Genomic DNA, 23,546 nt, shown 5'->3' with positions numbered 1-23,546 from the left:
TGGAGTGTGTGGGTAGTGGAGTGTGTGTCTGGGTAGTGGAGTGTGTGGCTGGGTAGTGGAGTGTGTGGGTAGTGGGGTGTGTGGGTAGTGGAGTGTGTGGGTAGTGGAGTGTGTGGGTAGTGGAGTGTGTGTCTGGGTAGTGGAGTGTGTGTCTGGGTAGTGGAGTGTGTGGCTGGGTAGTGGAGTGTGTGGGTAGTGGGGTGTGTGGGTAGTGGAGTGTGTGGGTAGTGGAGTGTGTGTCTGGGTAGTGGAGTGTGTGGCTGGGTAGTGGAGTGTGTGGATAGTGGAGTGTGTGGCTGGGTAGTGGAGTGTGTGGCTGGGTAGTGGAGTGTGTGGCTGGGTAGTGGAGTGTGTGGATGGGTAGTGGAGTGTGTGGATAGTGGAGTGTGTGGCTGGGTAGTGGAGTGTGTGTCTGGGTAGTGGAGTGTGTGGCTGGGTAGTGGAGTGTGTGGGTAGTGGAGTGTGTGGGTAGTGGAGTGTGTGGGTAGTGGAGTGTGTGGCTGGGTAGTGGAGTGTGTGGCTGGGTAGTGGAGTGTGTGGCTGGGTAGTGGAGTGTGTGGCTGGGTAGTGGAGTGTGTGGCTGGGTAGTGGAGTGTGTGGGTAGTGGGGTGTGTGGGTAGTGGAGTGTGTGGGTAGTGGAGTTTGTGTCTGGGTAGTGGAGTGAGTGGCTGGGTAGTGGAGTGAGTGGCTGGATAGTGGAGTGTGTGGGTAGTGGAGTGTGTGGCTGGGTAGTGGAGTGTGTGGGTAGTGGAGTATGTGGCTGGGTAGTGGAATGTGTGGCTGGGTAGTGGAGTGAGTGGCTGGGTAGTGGAGTGTGTGGCTGGGTAGTGGAGTGTGTGGATGGGTAGTGGAGTGTGTGGCTGGGTAATGGAGTGTGTGGCTGGGTAGTGGAGTGAGTGGCTGGGTAGTGGAGTGTGTGGCTGGGTAGTGGAGTGTGTGGGTAGTGGAGTGTGTGGATGGGTAGCGGAGTGTGTGGCTGGTTAGTGGAGTGTGTGGATGGGTAGTGGAGTGTGTGGATGGGTAGTGGAGTGAGTGTGTGGGTAGTGGAGTGTGTGGATGAGTAGTGGAGTGTGTGGATGGGTAGTGGAGTGTGTGGGTAGTGGAGTGTGTGGGTAGTGGAGTGTGTGGCTGGGTAGTGGAGTGTGTGGCTGGGTAGTGGAGTGTGTGGCTGGGTAGTGGAGTGAGTGGCTGGGTAGTGGAGTGTGTGGCTGGGTAGTGGAGTGAGTGGCTGGGTAGTGCAGTGTGTGGATGGGTAGCGGAGTGTGTGGCTGGGTAGTGGAGTGTGTGGCTGGGTAGTGGAGTGTGTGGCTGGGTAGTGGAGTGTGTGGCTGGGTAGTGGAGTGTGTGGCTGGGTAGTGGAGTGTGTGGCTGGGTAGTAGAGTGTGTGGCTGGGTAGTGGAGTGTGTGGGTAGTGGAGTGTGTGGGTAGTGGAGTGTGTGGCTGGGTAGTGGAGTGTGTGGCTGGGTAGTGGAGTGTGTGGCTGGGTAGTGGAGTGAGTGGCTGGGTAGTGGAGTGTGTGGCTGGGTAGTGGAGTGAGTGGCTGGGTAGTGCAGTGTGTGGATGGGTAGCGGAGTGTGTGGCTGGGTAGTGGAGTGTGTGGCTGGGTAGTAGAGTGTGTGGCTGGGTAGTGGAGTGTGTGGGTAGTGGAGTGTGTGGATGGGTAGTGTAGTGTGTGGCTGGGTAGTGGAGTGTGTGGGTTGTGGAGTGTGTGGCTGGGTAGTGGAGTGTGTGGCTGGGTAGTGGAGTGATTGGCTGGGTAGTGGAGTGAGTGGGTAGTGGAGTGAGTGGGTAGTGGAGTGTGTGGCTGGGTAGTGCAGTGTGTGGGTAGTGGAGTGTGTGGGTAGTGGAGTGTGTGGATGGGTAGTGGAGTGTGTGGGTAGTGGAGTGTGTGGCTGGGTAGTGGAGTGAGTGGGTAGTGGAGTGTGTGGGTAGTGGAGTGTGTGGATGGGTAGTGGAGTTTGTGGCTGCGTAGTGCAGTGTGTGGGTAGTGGAGTGTGTGGGTAATGGAGTGTGTGGATGGGTAGTGGAGTGTGTGGGTAGTGGAGTGTGTGGCTGGGTAGTGGAGTGTGTGGCTGGGTAGTGGAGTGTGTGGCTCGGTAGTGGAGTGTGTTGCTGGGTAGTGGAGTGTGTGGGTAGTGGAGTGTGTGGATGGGTAGTGGAGTGTGTGGCTGGGTAGTGCAGTGTGTGGGTAGTGGAGTGTGTGGGTAGTGGAGTGTGTGGATGGGTAGTGGAGTGTGTGGGTAGTGGAGTGTGTGGCTGGGTAGTGGAGTGTGTGGATAGGTAGTGGAGTGTGTGGCTGGGTAGTGCAGTGTGTGGGTAGTGGAGTGTGTGGGTAGTGGAGTGTGTGGATGGGTAGTGGAGTGTGTGGGTAGTGGAGTGTGTGGCTGGGTAGTGGAGTGTGTGGCTCGGTAGTGGAGTGTGTGGATGGGTAGTGGAGTGTGTGGCTCGGTAGTGGAGTGTGTTGCTGGGTAGTGGAGTGAGTGGCTGGGTAGTGGAGTGTGTGGATGGGTAGCGGAGTGTGTGGCTGGGTAGTGGAGTGTGTGGCTGGGTAGTAGAGTGTGTGGCTGGGTAGTGGAGTGAGTGGCTGGGTAGTGGAGTGTGTGGGTAGTAGAGTGTGTGGCTGGGTAGTGGAGTGTGTGGGTAGTGGAGTGTGTGGATGGGTAGTGGAGTGTGTGGCTGGGTAGTGGAGTGTGTGGGTAGTGAAGTGTGTGGGTAGTGGAGTGTGTGGGTAGTGGAGTGTGTGGATGGGTAGTGTAGTGTGTGGCTGGGTAGTGGAGTGTGTGGCTGGGTAGTGGAGTGATTGGCTGGGTAGTGGAGTGTGTGGCTGGGTAGTGGAGTGAGTGGGTAGTGCAGTGTGTGGGTAGTGGAGTGTGTGGATGGGTAGCGGAGCGTGTGGCTGGGTAGTGGAGTGTGTGGGTAGTGGAGTGTGTGGATGGGTAGTGGAGTGTGTGGCTGGGTAGTGCAGTGTGTGGGTAGTGGAGTGTGTGGGTAGTCGAGTGTGTGGATGGGTAGTGGAGTGTGTGGGTAGTGGAGTGTGTGGCTGGGTAGTGGAGTGTGTGGCTGGGTAGTGGAGTGTGTGGGTAGTGGAGTGTGTGGGTAGTGGAGTGTGTGGGTAGTGGAGCGTGTGGCTGGGTAGTGGAGTGTGTGGATAGTGGAGTGTGTGGCTGGGTAGTGGAGTGAGTGGCTGGGTAGTGGAGTGTGTGGGTAGTGGAGTGTGTGGCTGGGTAGTGGAGTGTGTGGGTAGTGGAGTGTGTGGATAGTGGAGTGTGTGGCTGGGTAGTGGAGTGTGTGGCTGGGCAGTGGAGTGTGTGGGTAGTGGAGTGAGTGGCTGGATAGTGGAGTTTGTGGGTAGTGGAGTGTGTGGATAGTGGAATGAGTGGCTGGATAGTGGAGTGTGTGGGTAGTGGAGTGTGTAGGTAGTGGAGTGTGTGGCTGGGTAGTGGAGCGTGTGGGTAGTGGAGTGTGTGGGTAGTGGAGTATGTGGGTAGTGGAGTGTGTGGCTGGGTAGTGGAGTGTGTGGGTAGTGGAGTGTGTGGGTAGTGGAGTGTGTGGGTAGTGGAGTGTGTGGGTAGTGGAGTGAGTGGCTGGGTATTGGAGTGTGATGCTGGATAGTTGCTGAATCTAACCAAGCCCAAACACACCTAGGATAATCTTAAAATCAATGCGAGTATGAACTGGCAGCCATTCCAGACAGTGTATACATTATGTCTAAATAAAATGACAAAATGTATTATTAGAACAATATTTCGTTATTTATATATTTAATTTCCCAGCTCCCCCCCCCCCTCCCCAACATTCTCCCCTGAGAATTCAGGAGACAAACGAGGGCTGTCGCATTTGTCTCGAGATGCCGCGAGATGACAGATTGCTCTGAGAGACGAGCCCGTAGTGGCCACCGCCACTACGGGGCTCGTCTCTGCCCGGCTCAGTTGCAGCAATCACGGGGGGCGTGAGGATCACCCCCGACCCCTATTATAGCCTTGAACAGACTGTTGGGGCAAGGGGTCGTCCATAAATGACGTCACGCGATTTTGGACGATTTTTGTCTCCCCCCCCCCACCCTTGTCACACGGCGTCACAAAAAGTCAGACCCCCCCCCCTTAAATATGACGTCACAAAGCTCTGCCCCCCCCCTCCCCAAAATAAAACATGCTTCGAATCGCTTTAAACTATTGTCATTGTAGTGCGTATTTAATGTGGCGCTGCACTCTGATGTTGTCGGAGAAAACATTTATTTAAAAGTCAATTTAATGCAGTAGAACGTGTTGTCGATATTTATTTAAAGTTGCGCATTTTGATGTGACGTCACATTTCTCAACCCCCCCCCCTCGTCAAACATCGTCACAAATGTCTGACTACCCCCCCTCCCAGGTGCGTGACGTCATTTATGGACGGCCCCAAGTGCCGCTAGTGAGTGGCACCTATGGAGGCCGGCACGGCACACGAGGGGGTGGGGTAGCCAGCACCACGCCCGGTCGCCTTTGTCTTCCACGGTGGCGATGGATACTGCACACCGCACCAGGTACTCGTTTGAGGCTGAGTCGACCTAGGGGAGGCCCAGGACCGGTTCAGATAATCGCCACTGGTGTTTTATTGGCTCTGCGATGGAATCTGAGATGGTATTGATGCCTGAGATGGAATCTGAGATGGTATTGATGCCTGAGATGGAATCTGAGATGGTATTGATGCCTGAGATGGAATCTGAGATGGTATTGATGCCTGAGATGGAATCTGAGATGGTATTGATGCCTGAGATGGAATCTGAGATGGTATTGATGCCTGAGATGGAATCTGAGATGGTATTGATGCCTGAGATGGAATCTGAGATGGTATTGATGCCTGAGATGGAATCTGAGATGGTATTGATGCCTGAGATGGAATCTGAGATGGTATTGATGCCTGAGATGGAATCTGAGATGGTATTGATGCCTGAGATGGAATCTGAGATGGTATTGATGCCTGAGATGGAATCTGAGGTGGTATTGATGCCTGAGATGGAATCTGAGATGGTATTGATGCCTGAGATGGAATCTGAGATGGTATTGATGCCTGAGATGGAATCTGAGATGGTATTGATGCCTGAGATGGAATCTGAGATGGCATTGATGCCTGAGATGGAATCTGAGATGGTATTGATGCCTGAGATGGAATCTGAGATGGTATTGATGCCTGAGATGGAATCTGAGATGGTATTGATGCCTGAGATGGAATCTGAGATGGTATTGATGCCTGAGATGGAATCTGAGATGGTATTGATGCCTGAGATGGAATCTGAGATGGTATTGATGCCTGAGATGGAATCTGAGATGGTATTGATGCCTGAGATGGAATCTGAGGTGGTATTGATGCCTGAGATGGAATCTGAGATGGTATTGATGCCTGAGATGGAATCTGAGATGGTATTGATGCCTGAGATGGAATCTGAGATGGTATTGATGCCTGAGATGGAATCTGAGATGGTATTGATGCCTGAGATGGAATCTGAGATGGTATTGATGCCTGAGATGGAATCTGAGATGGTATTGATGCCTGAGATGGAATCTGAGATGGTATTGATGCCTGAGATGGAATCTGAGATGGTATTGATGCCTGAGATGGAATCTGAGATGGTATTGATGCCTGAGATGGAATCTGAGATGGTATTGATGCCTGAGATGGAATCTGAGATGGTATTGATGCCTGAGATGGAATCTGAGATGGTATTGATGCCTGAGATGGAATCGAAACTCGGGTGGCCGTGTTCCTCGTGCAGCGGTGTTGCACTACCACCACCACAACCACCACCACTACCACCACTACATCTACCACCACTACCACCACTACTACTACCACCACTACCACCACCACTACCACCACTACCACCACCACTACCACCACTATCACCACCACTCTCCACTACCACCACTACTACCACCACCACTAACACCACAACTACTACTACCACCACCACTACTACCACCACTGCTACCACCACTATCACCACCACAACTACTACCATCACCACTACTACTACTACCACCACAACTACTACCACCACCACTTCTACCCGTGGCGGAAGATCTCTGAAAACAAAACCCGCAAAGGGGGTGCGGCCTCAGCGGTGACGTCACGCCGCTGCCCTTTGACCTCCCGCGGTTTCTTGGGCTTCCGTCCCAGAGCTTCCAGTTGGGGGCGAGGGGAAGTTTAAGAGATTTGTTTTTTTAATTCATCATCTTTTTTAACCTCCTTTGCTTCGTTACAATCACATCGGCGTTGTCGTCGTCGTCGTCGTGAGTTACCGCAGTCGCCGCTGCTGTTTCGCAATCGCCTGCCACGTAAGACGCGTTCGTGGCGCGTGTTGGATGTGCCAAGTTCGACTCGTGTCGGTCTCCCTCCTCCACGTCGCCTGCAGTCAGGTTAGCAGTGGATAGAGACTGTACTGCACTGTACTGCACTGTACTGCACTGTACTGGTGCGTTATAACAGCGGTGACGGTGCAAGAGAGTTAATGCGCGCGTCGTGCTAACACGAGTCTGAGTTGTAACGCGTTATAATTACACTAGTGTGAGTTGTAACGCGTTATAATTACACTAGTGTGAGTTGTAACGCGTTATAATTACACTAGTGTGAGTTGTAACGCGTTATAACAATAGGAGTGTGAGCTCTGAGGCGTTATAATTACACTAGCATGAGTTATAACAATACGAGTGTGAATTATTTGGCGTTATAATTACACTAGTATGAGTTATGACGCGTTATAACAATAAGAATATGAGTTCTGACGCGTTATAATTACACTAGAATTAGTTATTTGCCGTTATAACAATACGAATGTGAGTTCTGAGGCGTTATAATTACACTAGTATGAGTTATAACGCGTTATAATTACACTAGTATGAGTTTTAACGCGTTATAACAATACGAATGTGAGTTCTGAGGCGTTATAACAATACGAATGTGAGTTATGAGGCGTTATAATTACACTAGTATGAGTTATAACGCGTTATATCAATACGAGTGTGAGTTCTGAGGCGTTATAATTACACTAGTATGAGTTATAACGCGTTATAATTACACTAGTATGACTTATAATGCGTTATATCAATACGAATGTGAGTTCTGAGGCGTTATAATTACACTAGTATGAGTTATAACGCGTTATAACAATACGAATGTGAGTTATTTGGCGTTATAATTACACTAGTATGAGTTATAACGCGTTATAATTACACTAGTATGAGTTATAACGCGTTATAATTACAGTAGTATGAGTTATAATGCGTTATAACAATACGAGTGTGAGTTCTGAGGCGTTATCCCTGCCACCACACGAGTACCACTGTGTGATGACGTCACCAGTGGTTGTGCTATGGATAGATGGACTCAGTTCCCGTCATAGGAACGTGGAAGTTCCACCACGGGCTCTGCAGGGCTGTAAACAGGGTATGAGCACCAATGCCTCGGTGCCCTTGCGAGCAGGAAAATCACTTTGTGACCCGTGATGATGACACCGGCGCTTGTTGACCTGGTTCGTGGTTGGAACTGCACGGCAGCCCCGTTTAATACTGCCGGGAGCAATGAGTGGGAGATTGAATGGGTGAGCAAATGGGTGAGCCGGTGAGTGGGTGGGTGAGTGAGTGAGTGGATGGGTGGGTGGGTGAGTGAGCCCAATGAGTGAGTGAATGATCGTTTGGGTTTGGTGAGTGGATCAGCTGACCTGTACTCGTCTGTGAAACACAGTAGCGGCACGTTCCTCCGCCCTGTGCTATGATGACGACAGCGCCCTCACATGAAATGTACGTATGGATGTTGAACTTCTTTCGCACCGTACGTAGCCAACCGCACTAATTGGAGGTGCGCGGGAATGACAATAAACTAAACGCAACAAGCGGTTCTAAAGAAAAGACATTTCAATCTAGATGATGATTTTAAAAGTGCGTAGCTCCCAGTGGCTTGCTAATATCGGAAGGAAGACCGTTCCAGACGGCCACAGAAGGGCACCTGAAAGCGCCACGCGATGTCGGTGAGCACCGTCTTTGTTCGATGGCGCTGCTGCGATGATGACCGGAGTTTGCGTGACAGCTTATGCTCATGATTTGATTTGATCGCGCGTATCGGCTTTGCCGGGCCGGTGCTAACTCGGCGCGTGTCGGCGTGATCACGCGTGTCAGGCGTCACCAGGCCCGAGCTAACGCCCGTGGCAGCGCGCGAGGATGCACGATGCCGAGGGCGGCGGCGCTTACGACTTCCTCTTCAAGGTCATCCTCATCGGAGACCCCGACGTGGGCAAGACGTGCATCGTGCAGCGGTTCAAGTCCGGGATCTTCCTGGAGAAGCAGCGGAACACCATCGGCGTAGACTTCGCTATGAAGACCGTTGACATGCAGGGCAAAAGGATCAAGGTGACGATCGCGCCGGAAACAAAACCCGGGCCTCCTCAATCGTAGGACCCGCGGAACTAGCGATTGTCCTGAGAATCCCTCAAAATATTCTTGGTTCTTTCGGTAAAGTCACGTAGAAGGGAAATAATAAAATAATATTAGTATAAAATAATAAAAATTCTTACGACGTTTCGACTGCAACACAAGCAATCATCATCAGGTGTGAAATCCACAGCAATAAATGTTTCCACAGCAAGAACATTTTCTTCCTGTGGATTTCACACCTGATGATGATTGCTTGTGTTGCAGTCGAAACGTCGTGAGAATTTTTATTGTTTTATATTTTTATTATTTTATTATTTCCCTTCTACGTGACTTTACCGAAAGAACCAAGGATATGAATCCCTGCAGTCACGAAAGCTTTAAATCGAAATCCCTCAAAACTTTTCATTTTACAAGGTAAGGCCCCGCTGCGCTTTTTCTAGCTCTTTATTTCAGAATAGACGTGGCCCACCAATGATAGCTCAACGAAGTGGCTGATATCAGCAGCCACATACCACAAACGTGTCATGATTCTTAATGTGGAGGGAAAATCCGGAGGACATGGTTAAAAATCCACGAGGAGAGAGAGTGAGACATACAAACTACAAATATACATTCTAGATTTGAAGCTTTCGTGACTGCAAGGATTCATACTCTTAGTTCTTTCGGTAAAGTCACGTAGGTAAAAAATTAAATTAAAATTATACAATAAATATAATATAATAAATATACAGGCGTCAGGGTGGGGATCGAACCGGCGACCTCTGGGTTGCCAAGTGTAGCGCCCCGCTGAGCGTGACACCACCACCGTGGCCCCTCTGCTCGTCCGACAGAGGCCGGCGTGCAGGACGGCGCTTGCGTTAACGTAACGCGTCGTTGTCAGCGCCCGTCTATCCTGGTAGCAAAAGTAGCTACACATTCTACGGGCGCCGCACTTTCAAGGGCCCCGCGCTAAATGCTTTCAAGCTATCAATTCCGGTTCAGTGATTCTGCACTTGCTCTATTACTATAGTACTATACCGCCTTCAACTTTTATGAACGACTGGGTGTTTAAGGTCATCAATTTGTCGTATTATCTGGCTGTATAGCAAATGAAAAAAATCCATTTGCTTTACTATGCAAGTAAAAAATTTGTGTTTTTTCATATTTTCATTGTTTTAAATTTAAGGCTCCTTTATAACATATGCTACAGGCCCCGCACTACCTTAATTCGGCATTGGCCGCGTTGCACGTAACGCGCCGTTGTACGTAGCGCGCTGTTGTATGTAACGCGCTGTTGTACGTAGCGCGCATTACCCCCGCGCGCGTGCTCGCTGAGGTTTGAGCGCAGCGGCGGATTTACTCGGCTTGCTCGTTTAATCCCGATCCAGCCCGGCGAGGTGTCATTGCCATTGGAACCACCGCGTGGCCGTGCACTTTGCTTTGTTGTGCAACGCGCTGAGAAAGAGAAAAAAAAACCCTCACTAGCTGATTCCATTGCTCGATGTAATTTGCTGTACAAACAATCGGGTCACCACCCCCCATCCACCACCAGCACCACCCCTCCCTCATCCCCCACTCCGCCCTTACCCCCCACCACGCTCTTATCAAAGACCAAGTTCCCCCGTGTAGCCTCAACAGAATTTTGGGGCAAGTGCTGTTAGCGAGCAGCAGCGCCTATGAGGGGGTGGGTGGCCAGCACCACGCCCGGCCGCCTTGGTCTCCCCAGTGGGAGACCAGGTACTTATTTGAGGCTGAGTCAACCTAGGGGAGGCCCAGGACCGGTTAAAATAATCGTCACTGGTGTTGGCCGTGAGTGGAATTTGAACTCGGGTAGCAGGGGTTCGTAGCGCAGCGCGCTAATCGCTGCGCCATCGCTCCCCAATAACCCCCATCCACCGCCACTAACATTGTCCAAAGTATATTTATTTCATAGAAATTGTATATTCTATACCTTACACACAATATCACGTGTTCTAGTGCATTTGTGTTATGCATTATACAATTCCCCTCCAAGCTCTGCGGTCCTCTATGAAAGTGTTATCGGCCAACGCTGGACATCTGTGAAAAAGAGCTTAGTAGCACATCGGATTCCTCCTGCTGCAGTTTAAATAAAGATTCTGAATGGTCATACACGCGGGGAGTAAACCTGCGCGTGTGTAGTGACATCGCGGGATGTCGCTGTGTGTGACGGCCCTCGAGAGGCACAGCGTGCGGTGTCTTGTCATCGCGGACACCACGATGATGTGAGTGCAGTGCCGGCCTTAGAGGGGCTCAGTCAGCGCTGATTGACAGCGCTGATTGACAGCGCTGATTGACAGCGCTGATTGACAGCGCTGATTGACAGCGCTGATTGACAGCGCTGGATGCCGTCACGCTTGGCGTGCAACGCCAGCCCTAGAGGATCGGCTGTGCGAGTGCGGGCCGTAGGAAAAGGGTCACTGGAGGCCGTGCACTCTGGTTGACCCAAGAGGACACGTGACCGGTTAAGTCTACAGAGGGGCCCCAAGTGGGGGGCTGGGGATGGTCACGTGGTCCGGGTCGAGATCCCGCTGGAGGGTTGTGGAAGGTGGTTCGTGGCCAGGGGCGGAGCCGGCCACGCCGCAGAGGATATCAGCCGGGTCCCCCAGAGGGACCGGCTGCTGTTGTTCATCCTGAAGAAACCTTCGTCGACGCTCTACGTCCTACAGAGTCTCCAACACGTGGACCTGGACCCAAGCTGTGGTCCGGTCAATTAGTATAGTCAGCCTGCTGGTCACCACCATAGGTTGTTATTCTGTTCACCCGAGTGTTGGAGTTAACAAATGTGTTGCCTCCAAAGAGTACGTCTGCGACTCGGCTGAATCCACCACACATGCGAGTGGGGAAACACTCTATCGCCGTACAGATGGAACAGATTGGTGATTAGTCCGCAGTTTGCTGCACTGCCTACTGGCATGCCGGGGTATACGACTCCTCGACGCCCACCCACAGGGAACGAAGTTTCACGACAACTTCTGTTGTCGTGGTCCAGCAACCCTCCCTGCTGCCTCCACAGCGCTATAATCCAGGCAGGCACATGCAGCAGCGTAGCCACCACCACTACCCACCGCCCAGTTGTGTTAAGTCTGCGAGAGGCCATGGTGGTGGTGGTGGTGGTTGTGATGGCGGCAGCGGTGTTGGTGGCGGCAGTGGTGGTAGCGGTGGTTGCCTCAAAGTCCACCTGGCCAGGCACCCGTGCCCTGGTGACGTCACCGTTACTTTGTTTCGAATGGGGGGGTATTGGCGGTGGTAGTGGCGGTGGTAGTGGTGGTGGTGGTGGCGGTTGACGTTGCTGCTGCTGCTGCTGTCGTTGAATCCGGACGCAGCTTCAGATCTGGGACACGGCCGGGCAGGAGCGCTTCAAGACGATCACTCAGAGCTACTACCGCAGCGCCAACGGCGCGGTGCTGGCCTACGACATCACCAGCCGGCCCTCCTTCCTCTCCGTGCCGCGATGGATCGACGACATCAACCGCTACGCCGGACACAACCTCGTGCAACTGCTCATCGGTGCAGCGCCGGCAAACCCGCCATCCTCACCGTCATCTTCACCATCGTTAACTCGTCCTCGGCACCGTAACCACCGTCACCACGATCCTCACCATCGTCACCTCGTCCTCACATGATCACCGCCATCTCGTCCTCACCATCATAACCACCGTCACCACCATGCTCACTGTCATCTCTTCGTCCTCACCGCCATCTCCTCAGCCTCACCATTGCAATTGATTTTCGAAAAGTTTTTTGGTTTGGCCATGTTTGTTTGTTGTAGTACAGAGTTAGACTGATGGCCTTAATCTAAGTTGTCTTGTGGTTGTTGTTGTTGTTGTTTGACTTGCATCCCACTGGGATTTTTGCACACAGTGTTGGTGTACGGTGATTTTTTCTGCAATATTTGCTGTCTTTTCTTGGATTTTATGTTTGCACTCAGTCACATTCACTTTAAGATGTTTTCTTGTTCATGTTTTTGTTTTTTGTTTGTTGCGGTTGCACCCGATTCAAGATCCGAATGGTTCACAGGTCTATACCTAATAAATGATCTTTGAACTTTGAACCGGCACCACCACCACCACCACCCTCACCATCACAGCTGCTACCGCCGCCGTCGCCGTGATCTCACCGCTCCTCGCGTCTGCCGGTCCCCCGCAGGCAACAAGCTGGACATGGCCGAGGGGCGCCAGGTGTCGTGGGAGGAGGGTCAGGAGCTGGCGCGGCGGCACGGCATGCTGGCCGCGCTCGAGACCTCCGCCAAGGAGGCGGACAACGTGGACGAGGTGTTCCTGCGCCTGGCCGCCGAGCTACTGGCACGCAACGGCGGCCCCTCCGTGTCGGACTCGCGGCACGGCTCCATCAAGCTGGACTCGCGCGCCGTCGGCGCCGGCTGGGGCTGCGGATGCTGAGGAGCGTGCGTGCGCTAGTGGGTGTGGGTGTGCGCTTGAGTGGGTGCGGGTGCGTGTGTGCACGCGTTCTTGCGTGTCTACGCGCGCGCGGGGAGCGGTAGCGTAGCAGCGGTTAGAGCGCTGCGCTCCCAACTCGCCGATTCTCGCTCACGGCAGACACCGGAGACGATTATCTGAACTGTTCCTGGGCCTCCCCTAGGTCAACTCAGCCCTAAAATTTGTACGTGGTGCGAGGTGTAAACATCGCCATTCGGGAGACAAAGGCGGTCAGTCGTGGTGCTGGCCACCCACACCCTCGAGTGCTGTGCCACTAGCAGCACTTTCCGCAACAGTCTGTTCACGGCTATCTGGGGGATCGATGTCTTTTTGTGCCTGCGTTACTTTTTGTAAGTGGAGGAGTTCCCACACGTGGGCTGAGTGCCGATGGCCAGTTCCCGTTTTGCAGCAGAGGCCTTGCACCGAATCAGCCAAGCGGCATTATCTATTCATCAGCTGCGTAACACTGCGGTGTGGTAGCTTCCTGGCCTGTCGCTCCACACGAAACTCCGGGTCTCATCAGCCACCATCATGCCCTCCATTCTCTTTGCTTGCGAGGCGTGGACCCCTTCTAAAGGAACATCTGCACCGGTTAGAAACATTCAGACTGGCCTGTCTGCAATCCATCCTGGGTGTAACCAGACTGGATTGTGTGAGGAGCTCACAGAACCTTGAAAGATCTGGACACAGTCCCCATCACCGGTGAGCTCTTCGAGCAGGCGAGGCTGTCTTGGCTGGGTCATGTAGCCAGCATGCCCAGCCACAGCATGCCCAAGCAGCTTCTGTTAGGTCGGATAGAGGGGGGCTAAACCGGCACGGCATGGGCTGGAGAAGAGGTGGACTGATGTGTGAGTGAGTGAGTGAGTGGAATGGCTGAGAGAAGGGGGGCTGGTGTGGTACAGCAAGACACGGGACCGGGATTTGAACTCAGGATATGGGCAGCGCTGGCGTGGCGTCCCCCGACGCGGCGTTGCCAATCCCCCGCGTCAACCAGCGGCCACCTCTTGTCTGCTGCGGAGTTTTTTGTCGTGGGTCTGAGCCACTTTCTTGCAAGCTTGATCTTGGGATCAATCCTGGACCATGACAAGGCAGGGTCTATTTGTTAATTACTCGTTCGAGGGACCTTATTTTCTAGGGGGTGCGTGATAAGGGGTGCGTGCGGTTTGTCGATTTTGTTTATTTTATGGACGTTAATCACTTTATATATGTACACATATTCCAGTTTCACTGTGGGAGTCAGCGGCATGTCCTGGAAACTCCCGAGCAGTGCGTGGAGTCGCCAGATCTCCCCGAAGCACGGCTGCCTCGCTTGGCGCCGCTGTGATGCACGTACGAGCGTACGTGCCCCCTGCGTTTGTCCACTGCTGGATGAGGTTCCTGCCCACACCGTGCGGTCCGCGGCTGATGTTTGAACATTCTGCGCCACTCTGGTCTGTGCGGGCTGGTACGGGAGAGCAGTGAAGACAACGGCGTCCGCTCCGTAGCGCGATGGCGGCCGTGTCGGCACGCGGGTCGCCCATCCGGGCCGCTGTTCAGGCTCACACCTGCTTAGCTTCTGAGTTCTGGCTGGGTCAGGGTTCACTGCGGTTGATCTTATCGTAGGCGAAGGTCCCGTGGCCGCCGTTCCCGTGAACTTCACCCATTGGTTCCGCCACCCGTGTTGAGGACTCGGTCCCTGACAGACTCTGACCGATTCATCTCATCCCACGCTGGCATCAACCACGACACCGCTGGTCCCAGCAACACACTCTCGGTCACTCACCCACTCACTCGCCCAATCACTCACTCACTCGTTCACCCACTCTCTTACCCACTCGCCCGACGACTAATTCGCCCATTTTCTCACCCACTTACTCACACACTCAGTCACTCGCCCAATTTCTCATTCGCTCACTCACTCGCCCAGTCACCGATTCATGCACTTTCACCCACCCACTCACCCGATGACTAAATTCCCCCAGTTACCCACTCGCTCACTCACTAAATCAATGACGTATTCACCTGTGTATTGTGCTGATTATTTGACTAAATGCGGGTTGGTAAAGGCGGATAGCGGGAGCATAGAAGTACGGCAGTGTAATTTGATACAACTGCCCTCTGCTACCCAGCATGTAGCTCCGTGGGCAGCTGAGGGGTCTCGGTCACATGTCCATTGACGCTCGGCCACCGCCCTCGTCTGTCATCCAACATTTCCGTAGACTAACGCGTCATCCTAATTTATGACAAACTTAACACGTGCGTCGATGGCACTGCGTATGACCATTAAACTAATAATAATAATATATAGGAGGCGACGTTTAGGCCAACGGTCCTTCTGCATTGCACTAACACGTTTCGTCTGTTACGAAACATTCATCGTCACTTTAACCGGCTACCGTTCGTCCCTTACGACAACCCCCATATCTTCTCCCCCAGCCCATCATCGTCCTGATACTACTACACCCTGCCTCACCTCCCAGCTGGGATCAAGCCTACCCCAACCCCAATCATTACCTCCATCACTACTCCAACCCCTATCACTACCCCAACCCCCATCACTACCCCAACCCCAATCACTACCTCCATCACTACTCCAACCCCCATCACTATCCCCATCACTACCCCTATCATGACCCCAACCCCCATCACTACCTCAACACCCATCACTTCCCCCATCACTACCCCAACCCCAATCACTACCCCTATCACTACCCCTATCACTACCACTATCACTACCCCAACCCCAATCACTACCCCTATCACTACCCCAACCCCAATCACTACCCCTATCATTACCCCAACCCCAATCACTACCCCTATCACTACCCCAACCCCCATCACTACCCCTATCACTACCCCTATCACTACCCCAACCCTTATCACTACCCCAGGACCACGGCGAGAAAGACACCACAAACTCCAAATATACAACAACAGGCGTCGGGGTCGGGTTCGAATCCACGACCTCCTGCACACCAGGACGAGGCGGTTAGTAATGACCATCGGATGTCGGGGAAGATGGGGGTGCCGAGGGAAATCCCCACGGGTGCGAGCAGTGGGGACAGCTGGCAACACTAAATCCCGGTGTGGGTGGAAAACGCGCCCACTTGCAGTGCTACTGGAATAAGCCCCGGCGGGCCACGAGAGGGCGACTACTACGGATTACGTGTGATCACAATTCTTGTACTCGGGGAGACGCGTCGATGCACGCGGAGTTTTGGGGGGGGGGGGGAGAGCTGGCATTCCAGCTGTTGTGTCCGTATGCTTTTTGAACCCGAGCCGTGTAGCACACTTTGTTGTTGTGTCCGTGTTTTTGGTAACGCATTTACTGGGAGAGAAAAAGGCCCAAAATCGCAAGTGGCCAGTAACAAACGTCACTGTTGAGGCTGTGAAAGACGAAGTGTCACGTGTTTGTAGAATCCAGTGAGGTGATTGTTCCCATAGCTTTAGGGGAAGGAAATAGACGGTGATGGGAGGAGGGAATTCCAGTGTCGAGCAATGCACAGCCGAGTGAGGGGGTGGTTGAGTTCGTGGGTGTGTGTGGTTGAGTGAGTGGGTGGGTGTGTGGTTGAGTGAATGGGTGGGTGGTTGATTGTGTGTGTGGTTGAGTGAGTGGGTGTGTGGTTGAGTGAGTGGGTGTGTGGTTGAGTGAGTGGGTGTGTGGTTGAATGAGTGGGTGTGTGGTTGAGTGGGTGGGTGGTTGAGTGAGTGGGTGTGTGGTTGAGTAAGTGGGTGTGTGGTTGAGTAAGTGGGTGTGTGGTTGAGTGAGTGGGTGTGTGGTTGAGTGAGTGGGTGTGTGGTTGAGTGAGTGGGTGTGTGGTTGAGTGGGTGTGTGTGTGTGGTTGAGTGAATGGGTGTGTGGTTGAGTGAGTGGGTGTGTGGTTGAGTGAGTGGGTGTGTGGTTGAGTGAGTGGGTGGGTGGTTGAGTGAGTGGGTGTGTGTGTGTGGTTGAGTGAATGGGTGGGTGGTTGAGTGTGTGTGGTTGAGTGAGTGGGTGTGTGGTTGAGTGAGTGGGTGTGTGGTTTATTGAGTGGGTGTGTGGTTGATTGATTGAGTGAGTGTGAGAGTTAGCGGTGCAGCGTTTTGTTTTGACCTACACTGCGGGTGGTTGTGAACACGAGACGATCTGACGGGACACATGCCAAGTTGACGTGAGGAATTATTTCACACCACCTTGTTCGGGCTCGGCCAGGGGTCGTCAACCTCAATCATTTGTGATGGGTCGCTTCTGAAAATAGAGCGATATAGCGGAGCGGGCCTTTACCTGGTAACATAAAATAAAAGTTGTAGTCTAAATTAACAAGGTGAGCCATGTTTTTCCCGAATTCAGTATAAAAAAGCCCCCACAATATTTCAAGAGCCGCAATGCACTGTGGGGCGAATAGGAGCGACTGCGATTTCCTTGATGAATCATAAATGACGTCACGGCTCCTCTAAGAGCCCTTGGACCAACTCTCTCAATATCCACTGCTTGCTTTGCCCCCCCCCCCTGCCCCCCAGTCTCTAGGGCAGTGATTCTTCTTAGCCTGGGGTGCGCGCATTTCCTTTTCGAATTCGGCAAAAACAATTATGTCTCGTTGTTTCAAGAGCCGCAATGCAACGTGAATAACGTCACGAGAAGCGGTCTTTTGCAGAGGTTGCCGACCCCTGGCCTATCCACCGCTGCCGCACCATCACGCTCCCCTCTGGAGCGGTGGCTCTTCACCTGAGGGGGGGCTGCACGCTGCACCCCCTGGGGGGGGTGCGAGATGCCCTTTCTGGGGGTGCGAGGCACGGCCACAATTTTTTTTTTAGAAGCGAAATCTTCAAAAACACAACTCGAACACGGACACGTCGGTACAGCTACTTTGATTCATCACACCCTGTGTGTTCATGGACATTGTACGGTTGTTAACGATTGAGAATCAGGGGGGGGTGTGCAAGCCTGCAGCAAAGGTTAAGAGCCACTGCCCTCTAAAGGCTTTGTGCTGCTTGTGCCATCGCGGTTGTGTAACACAAAGTAGCTGGACAGTATCGGGGTCGCGGATGTAACTGCGATTTATTGTTATCACGAGAGTTTCGATTTAAAGCTTTCGTGACTGCAGGGATTCATCTTCTTGGTTCTTTCGGTAAAGTCACGTAGAATGGAAATAATAAAATAATAAAAATAAAACATAATAAAATAATTCTCACGACGTTTCGGCCACAACGCAAGCAGCCGTCCTCAGACAGACCTGTTCTCCACCTGAGGACGGCTGCTTGCGTTGTGGACGAAACGTCGTGAGAATTATTTAATTATGTTTTATTTTTATTATTTCCATTCTACGTGACTTTACCGAAAGAACCAAGAAGATTACGATAGTTGTTTATTTGCGGGGGTGGCGCATGATTTTACACGGTGTGACGCGTTGACCTGTGCAATCGTCGCGTGGTTTGTATCGGCGTGGACGCTGGCGACGCGCCGAACGTGACGCGCGCGCTCTACGCCAGCAGTCGTTTCGCTCCCACCGCTCACACCGCCGCTCACCGCCTGTGTTTTTATTTTGCCGGCGACGTGCTTTCGCGACGGTTAAACGAGTCGAGGTCGATCGCGCCGACGCGTTAGCGTGGCGGAGTTGACGGCAGGGATGAGTCGCGAACGGCAGCGTGGACTTCGACTGTCGACTGATGGGCGCTCTGCATCGTGAGCGTCATTGGTTGCGACATTGCGATGAGTCGGAGACTGCAGGTGGCAGCTTTCTTCTGAAGGTGCTCCACGCTGAAGTTCTCCGAAGCTAATCTCTATAATATTTAATCCATGATTAGATTCTTTGGTTTTGAGTGTAACTTACTAAACTGCAAACTAAACTTTGTATTCTAGCAGGTAGGGCCCACTGAGCTACGTAGCTCTTTTTCAGAAGCGACCTAGCCCCAAATTATTGCTCAACGAAGTGGCTGATCACGTGGAAATGTACAGCAGCCAAATACTCTTAAACGCGCGTTGGTTCTTGAATTGTGAGTGAAAACCCGGAGGATTCCAGCGAAAAGTCCATACGACCACCACGAAAAAAGACACGCAAACTCCAAATATACCGCAGGCATCGGCGTCGGGGTCGAACCCACGACTTCCTGCATACCAGGCGAGGTAGTTAACATCTCCGAGCCACCGTGGCGTGTCGTGCACAGTGCGGATTTCTTTTAGCTCTCACCCTCCGTCCACCATCCAGGCAGAGCCAAGCCAAATCAAAAGTCGTCACGCCAGTTGATTTGGGTTGTTCAGTAAAGCTGGAGCAGGTGGATGATGGCACCATCGGGCGTTCACAAAAGCTCAGCGCTCCCTCGCCTTCCTTACGTTTTTACGGGAAAAGCACAGAAACGATACAATATGCGATGCAACCTTGTGTCGTGGTAATTGTCACGTCGCGAAATGTGATGTCGCGGAAAGTGCAATTATAGTGGTAGGAGTCGGTGCCTTTAGGCTGGGTCTGTGTGTGTGCGTGTGTGTACGCGTGTGTGTACGTGTCTACGTGTGCGTGTGTCCGTGTGTATGTACGTGCATGCAACGATAGCAGTAGGGAGCGGTAGTGCAACAGTCAGCGCGCTGCACTACGAACCCGGCGACCCGAGTTCGATTCCCGTTCACGGCCACCCATGTCAGTGACGATTATCTCAACTCGTCCTGTGTCTCCCGCTTAGTCGACTCAGCCTCAAATGAGCACCGGGTGCTGTGTGTCGTAAACGGCGCCACTGGGGAGACAAAGGCGGCCGGGCGTGGTGCTGTCCACCCACCCCCTCGTGTGCTGCTCCGCTAACAGCACTTGCCCCAGAGCAGTCTGTTAAGGCTTTACCGGGGGGAGAGGGTGGTGGGGGTGGTCTTTGTGGCGACGGCTGAACGAGTGGTGATGCTGTTGTTTATTTTGCGGCAAGTGTCGAAGACAATTTGCGAGAACTCGAGAGAGGACCCCCATCGATGGGGGTCCTTTTGCAAGAGTGAGCGACCTGGGCGAGGGGTGGGGGGGCTGTCACACCAAAGTGGCAACTCGGTCACGTGAGGTGAAGTATGTAAACTTGTATTAACTCTAAACTTTTAACTCGTTCGTTTGTTTACCAGGTAAGGCCCACTTTTTCAGAAGCGACCTTGCTATCGCAAACGGTAGCTCAGCGAAGTGGCTGTTCAATGTTTCGCAGTCTCAAATGACCTGGACGCGTGACGCTGGTTTCTAAATGCGGAGGGAAAAAACCGGTGGACACGGAGAAAAATCCACGCGACCACGAGGAGAGAGAGAGAGAGACTCGCCAACTCCGCGGCCGTCCAGGAGGAGCCGGTATCCTGGCTCGCCAGGAGAACGCGGCGCAGCTCAGTGTGGCCTCCGCCTGTTGCATCAGAGTGGGATAGAGTGTTGCCCCCTCGCACGCACGTGGGTTTTCCCCCGGTTGCTGCGGTTTTCTACCGCAAGCACGAACACTCTGTAATTGGCTGAAAGCAAATGCATATATGGAGGCCTGCAAAGCTTGGGACATTTAGTAGCACCGACTCACTGGCTGCCTGTGGTTCCACATTGGCTGTGAGACGCAATTTACATCCACGACTTTTATATATATATAAAACACTAAACATGTATTATTAAAACTGTTTGGGTCAATGGTACTTGGGGAATTACCATTGTGGCCTCGCAATGAATATCTAGCAATCGCTTCTGCTGGGATACCTTCCTGCATTCAATCTCTTGACTACCAATCTCTGCCACTAGCATGGCTCACAACCTCCTCCTCGTGCCTGCAGCAAGGGCCGGGCCCGTCTCTGCCGGTCACTGGTTCCACACAGCCCCCCCCCCTCCTGCATCGTGGGTTCGACTTTTAAGAGACGCTTCTTATTGAGGCCCAACCTCTTTCGTACAGCCCCTGCCTCTGTTCGCCTGGCTTTCGAGCGATACTAAGCTTGGCTCTTCACCTCGGAGTCACGGTTTTATATATAAAACTAGCGCTAAGTTATATATATATACAACTAGCGGTAAGTACCCGGCGTTGCCCGGGTGAAAAAGACGGACGCACACATCGACTTACACACAGACATCGACACACATATAAACACATCGACTTACACACACATGGACTCACACAGACATCGACTTTAGACACACGTAGTTAGTTACACATCGACTTACACACATGGACTCACACACACAGACATCGACTTTAGACACACATGTAGTTACACACAAATCGACTTACACACAGCTGACAGTCTCCATTCCTACCCTGTGGTCACCCACCTCATGCCTGTTCTGCGAACTCTCTCGACTTGTTCTGAATCCTTCAAGTCGCTCACCCTACTACCCTGCCGTGATAGGAATCCAGACGACATTGCGACTCGTGAAACTCAACACATTCGTCAGTAACACGATGTGGCCTTAACAGGGAAGGATAGACAACGGGCGACGTTTCGGGCAATGGCCCCCTTTCATAGCACGGAAATGAGAGGCCAGAGAAATCGAACCGGTTAGGTTTGGAGACCGCACTGAACACTTAAGGAAGCCTGGTTGTTGTTTGTGCACCGCTGCAGAAGTACAAAGTATACTCTTTGGTTCTTTCGGTAAAGTCACGTAGGTATAAAAATAAATCACGACGTTTCGGGCGCAACACAAGCGTCCGTCATCAGGTGGGAAAGCATGGCCTGCTACTGATGCAGACTGATAAAACGTCGTGATTTATTTTATTTTTCTACCTACGTGACTTTACCGAAAGAACCAAAGAGTATGGATTCTTGTAGTCACGGAAGCTTCAAATCAAGATTTAAGTACAAAGTAACGTGTTTATTCGCCGTGCTGGTCACGCTTGCAAATGGCACTCGTTCTGTTCTCTCTCTCCTCCTGGTCTGTCTGTCTCTGAAGTCCTGGTCACTCATTGGTCTCTCAAGTTCTCGCCGGCGGGGGCGGTGGGGGGGTGACGAAATGATGAGCGTTGAACTGGCTCTGCCGGCAGCGCCCAGTGCTAACGAGTGGCGGGTTGCCGGGCGCTGGGAATTGTTTCGTGTTTGGCACGGTGAAGAGGATTTCGTACGCCGCATTCTTTTGCAGGTGAAAGGTGTTCTCTTGGCAGCTCTACTGTCTTGTGCGGCACGACATTTGCGGCGACCGCCCGCCCTGTCCGTGGGGCGGTTGGAACTGAACGGGTTTTTTTTTTTCGCGACAAATGAAATAAAACGTCGATCTCTACCGCGCGAACGCCGCTTTCATTACGGGCCGCTCGATCGATCACTCGTCGATGGGTCGTCTTCGTCTGAGCGCCCACGTGGCGAGCGAGGACGTGGCGAGCGAGCACGTGGCGATGAAAAGACCGTCGCCTCCGTCCGAGTCGTCGAACCAGCAGCTATCGACCGGGTGGCCCCAGCGCTCGAGTGGGAGCGGCTCGCAAGTGTCAAGTTGTTGAGTTCAAATCCCGGGTCGGGGTTGACTTTGGAGGCCCGCCATCTGTTCATAACGGGGTCTGTTTAAACAAAAAACCGTGTTTACACTTTGTAGGGGAAGTCAACAGATTTGGTTTGTGCTATTGCTAGACTCGTCCCTTCCATAGGAATGTGTAATTTCCACCGCTGGTTTGGGGCTGTAAACGAGAGATGAACACCGATGCCACATTGCACTTTTAATGAAGAAATCACTTGACCTTTCTGAACGTAATAAATAAGGTCTAATTTACAAATGTTTAGCATGATCCGTCTTTTGGTTTCACACGAGACAACCCTCCCCCTCCATTACCCCTGAAAATCGAGAGTAGACCCCACTGCGCACACAGCCTCTGCAATTACCTTGTTCACCTTACGTCTCGCGCCAATGTACACAGCATCCCATAGAGCTGTGCGCATGGAACAAATACCTTCAAGCTGACGTTCAAACTTGTCCGCAGTGTGTTCCGTTCCATATTGGTGGCCATACCAAACTGAGTCTCGTGGCCATCGTGGCCAAAGCTTTCTCCACTGCACCAGCCCCCGTGTTCAACACGCAAACTCCAACATCTGCCCTGATAAGACATTCCCAGCCCCTGTCCTTCGACTCGCACAGGGACGCACAGACTCGCGGAGAGAACCACAGACTCAAGCAGATCCATATACTCGCAGAGAGACCCAGAGACTCACACCAGCTACTCTTATACAGAGACCCACAGTCTCACACAGACACAGATCCACACCAGAGACTCGGACAAGCAGAGACCCACATACTCGCACATCCCCATAGACCCACAGAGAGCCAATCTTGATTTGAAGTTTTCGTGACTGCAGGGATCCGTTCTCTTTGGTTCTTTCAGTAAAGTCACGTGGGTATAAAATAAAATAAATCCACTCCACCTACCCCACACCCCCCTCTCTATCTCTCCTCCCTTGCTCCTCCCCCCTCTCTTACCGAAAAAGCCTCTTGTCACGGCAGCCCGTTTGCCCACTTCAGCATTTGTTTATTGCTGTGGTTGTCCCACCTGATGACGGACGCTTGTGTTGCGCCCGAAACGTCGTGATTTAATAGATTTTATCTCAGAGAGCCACTTCAGTGATCCATTGGCTCGCACAAAGACCCACGTACAGAGCACCATAGATGTGCCCTCTCAGCCTCCCACCATCTGTTGTTCGGTCGTCTCTTCCCCTTGGCGGCAGACTCGTGGAGAACACTCGAATGCCTCTGCAACCCCCCCCCCCCATTCTGCCTGATCTCATCTGCAGAATTCAGCTCGTGCAGTGATCTCTCCCAGCCTTGTGCGTCGTTTTCCTGCGGCATTTGGTGGC

General features: G+C 52.5%; 1 protein-coding gene across 2 annotated transcripts; it reads left to right on the top strand.

Moving 5' to 3' along the window:
- The first annotated feature begins 6,125 nt into the window (after positions 1-6,125).
- On the top strand, positions 6,126-21,990 carry RAB43 (RAB43, member RAS oncogene family). 2 transcript variants are annotated; one of them, XM_078612221.1, is made up of 4 exons: positions 6,126-6,314; positions 8,151-8,381; positions 11,729-11,912; positions 12,552-21,990. In XM_078612221.1, exons 2-4 carry the CDS (start codon positions 8,193-8,195, stop codon positions 12,800-12,802), a joined length of 624 nt encoding a protein of 207 aa, XP_078468347.1. In that variant the 5' UTR covers positions 6,126-6,314; positions 8,151-8,192; the 3' UTR covers positions 12,803-21,990. The 2 variants fall into 2 exon arrangements, with proteins under 2 accessions (XP_078468347.1, XP_078468345.1); XM_078612219.1 differs by having other exon boundaries at positions 6,126-6,395.
- The last annotated feature ends 1,556 nt before the right edge of the window (positions 21,991-23,546 follow it).

Source organism: Lampetra planeri, chromosome 38 (assembly GCF_965212315.1).
Source record: "Lampetra planeri chromosome 38, kcLamPlan1.2.h2, whole genome shotgun sequence".
NCBI lineage: Eukaryota > Metazoa > Chordata > Hyperoartia > Petromyzontiformes > Petromyzontidae > Lampetra > Lampetra planeri.
This window is presented reverse-complemented; position numbering and strand designations above follow the sequence as displayed.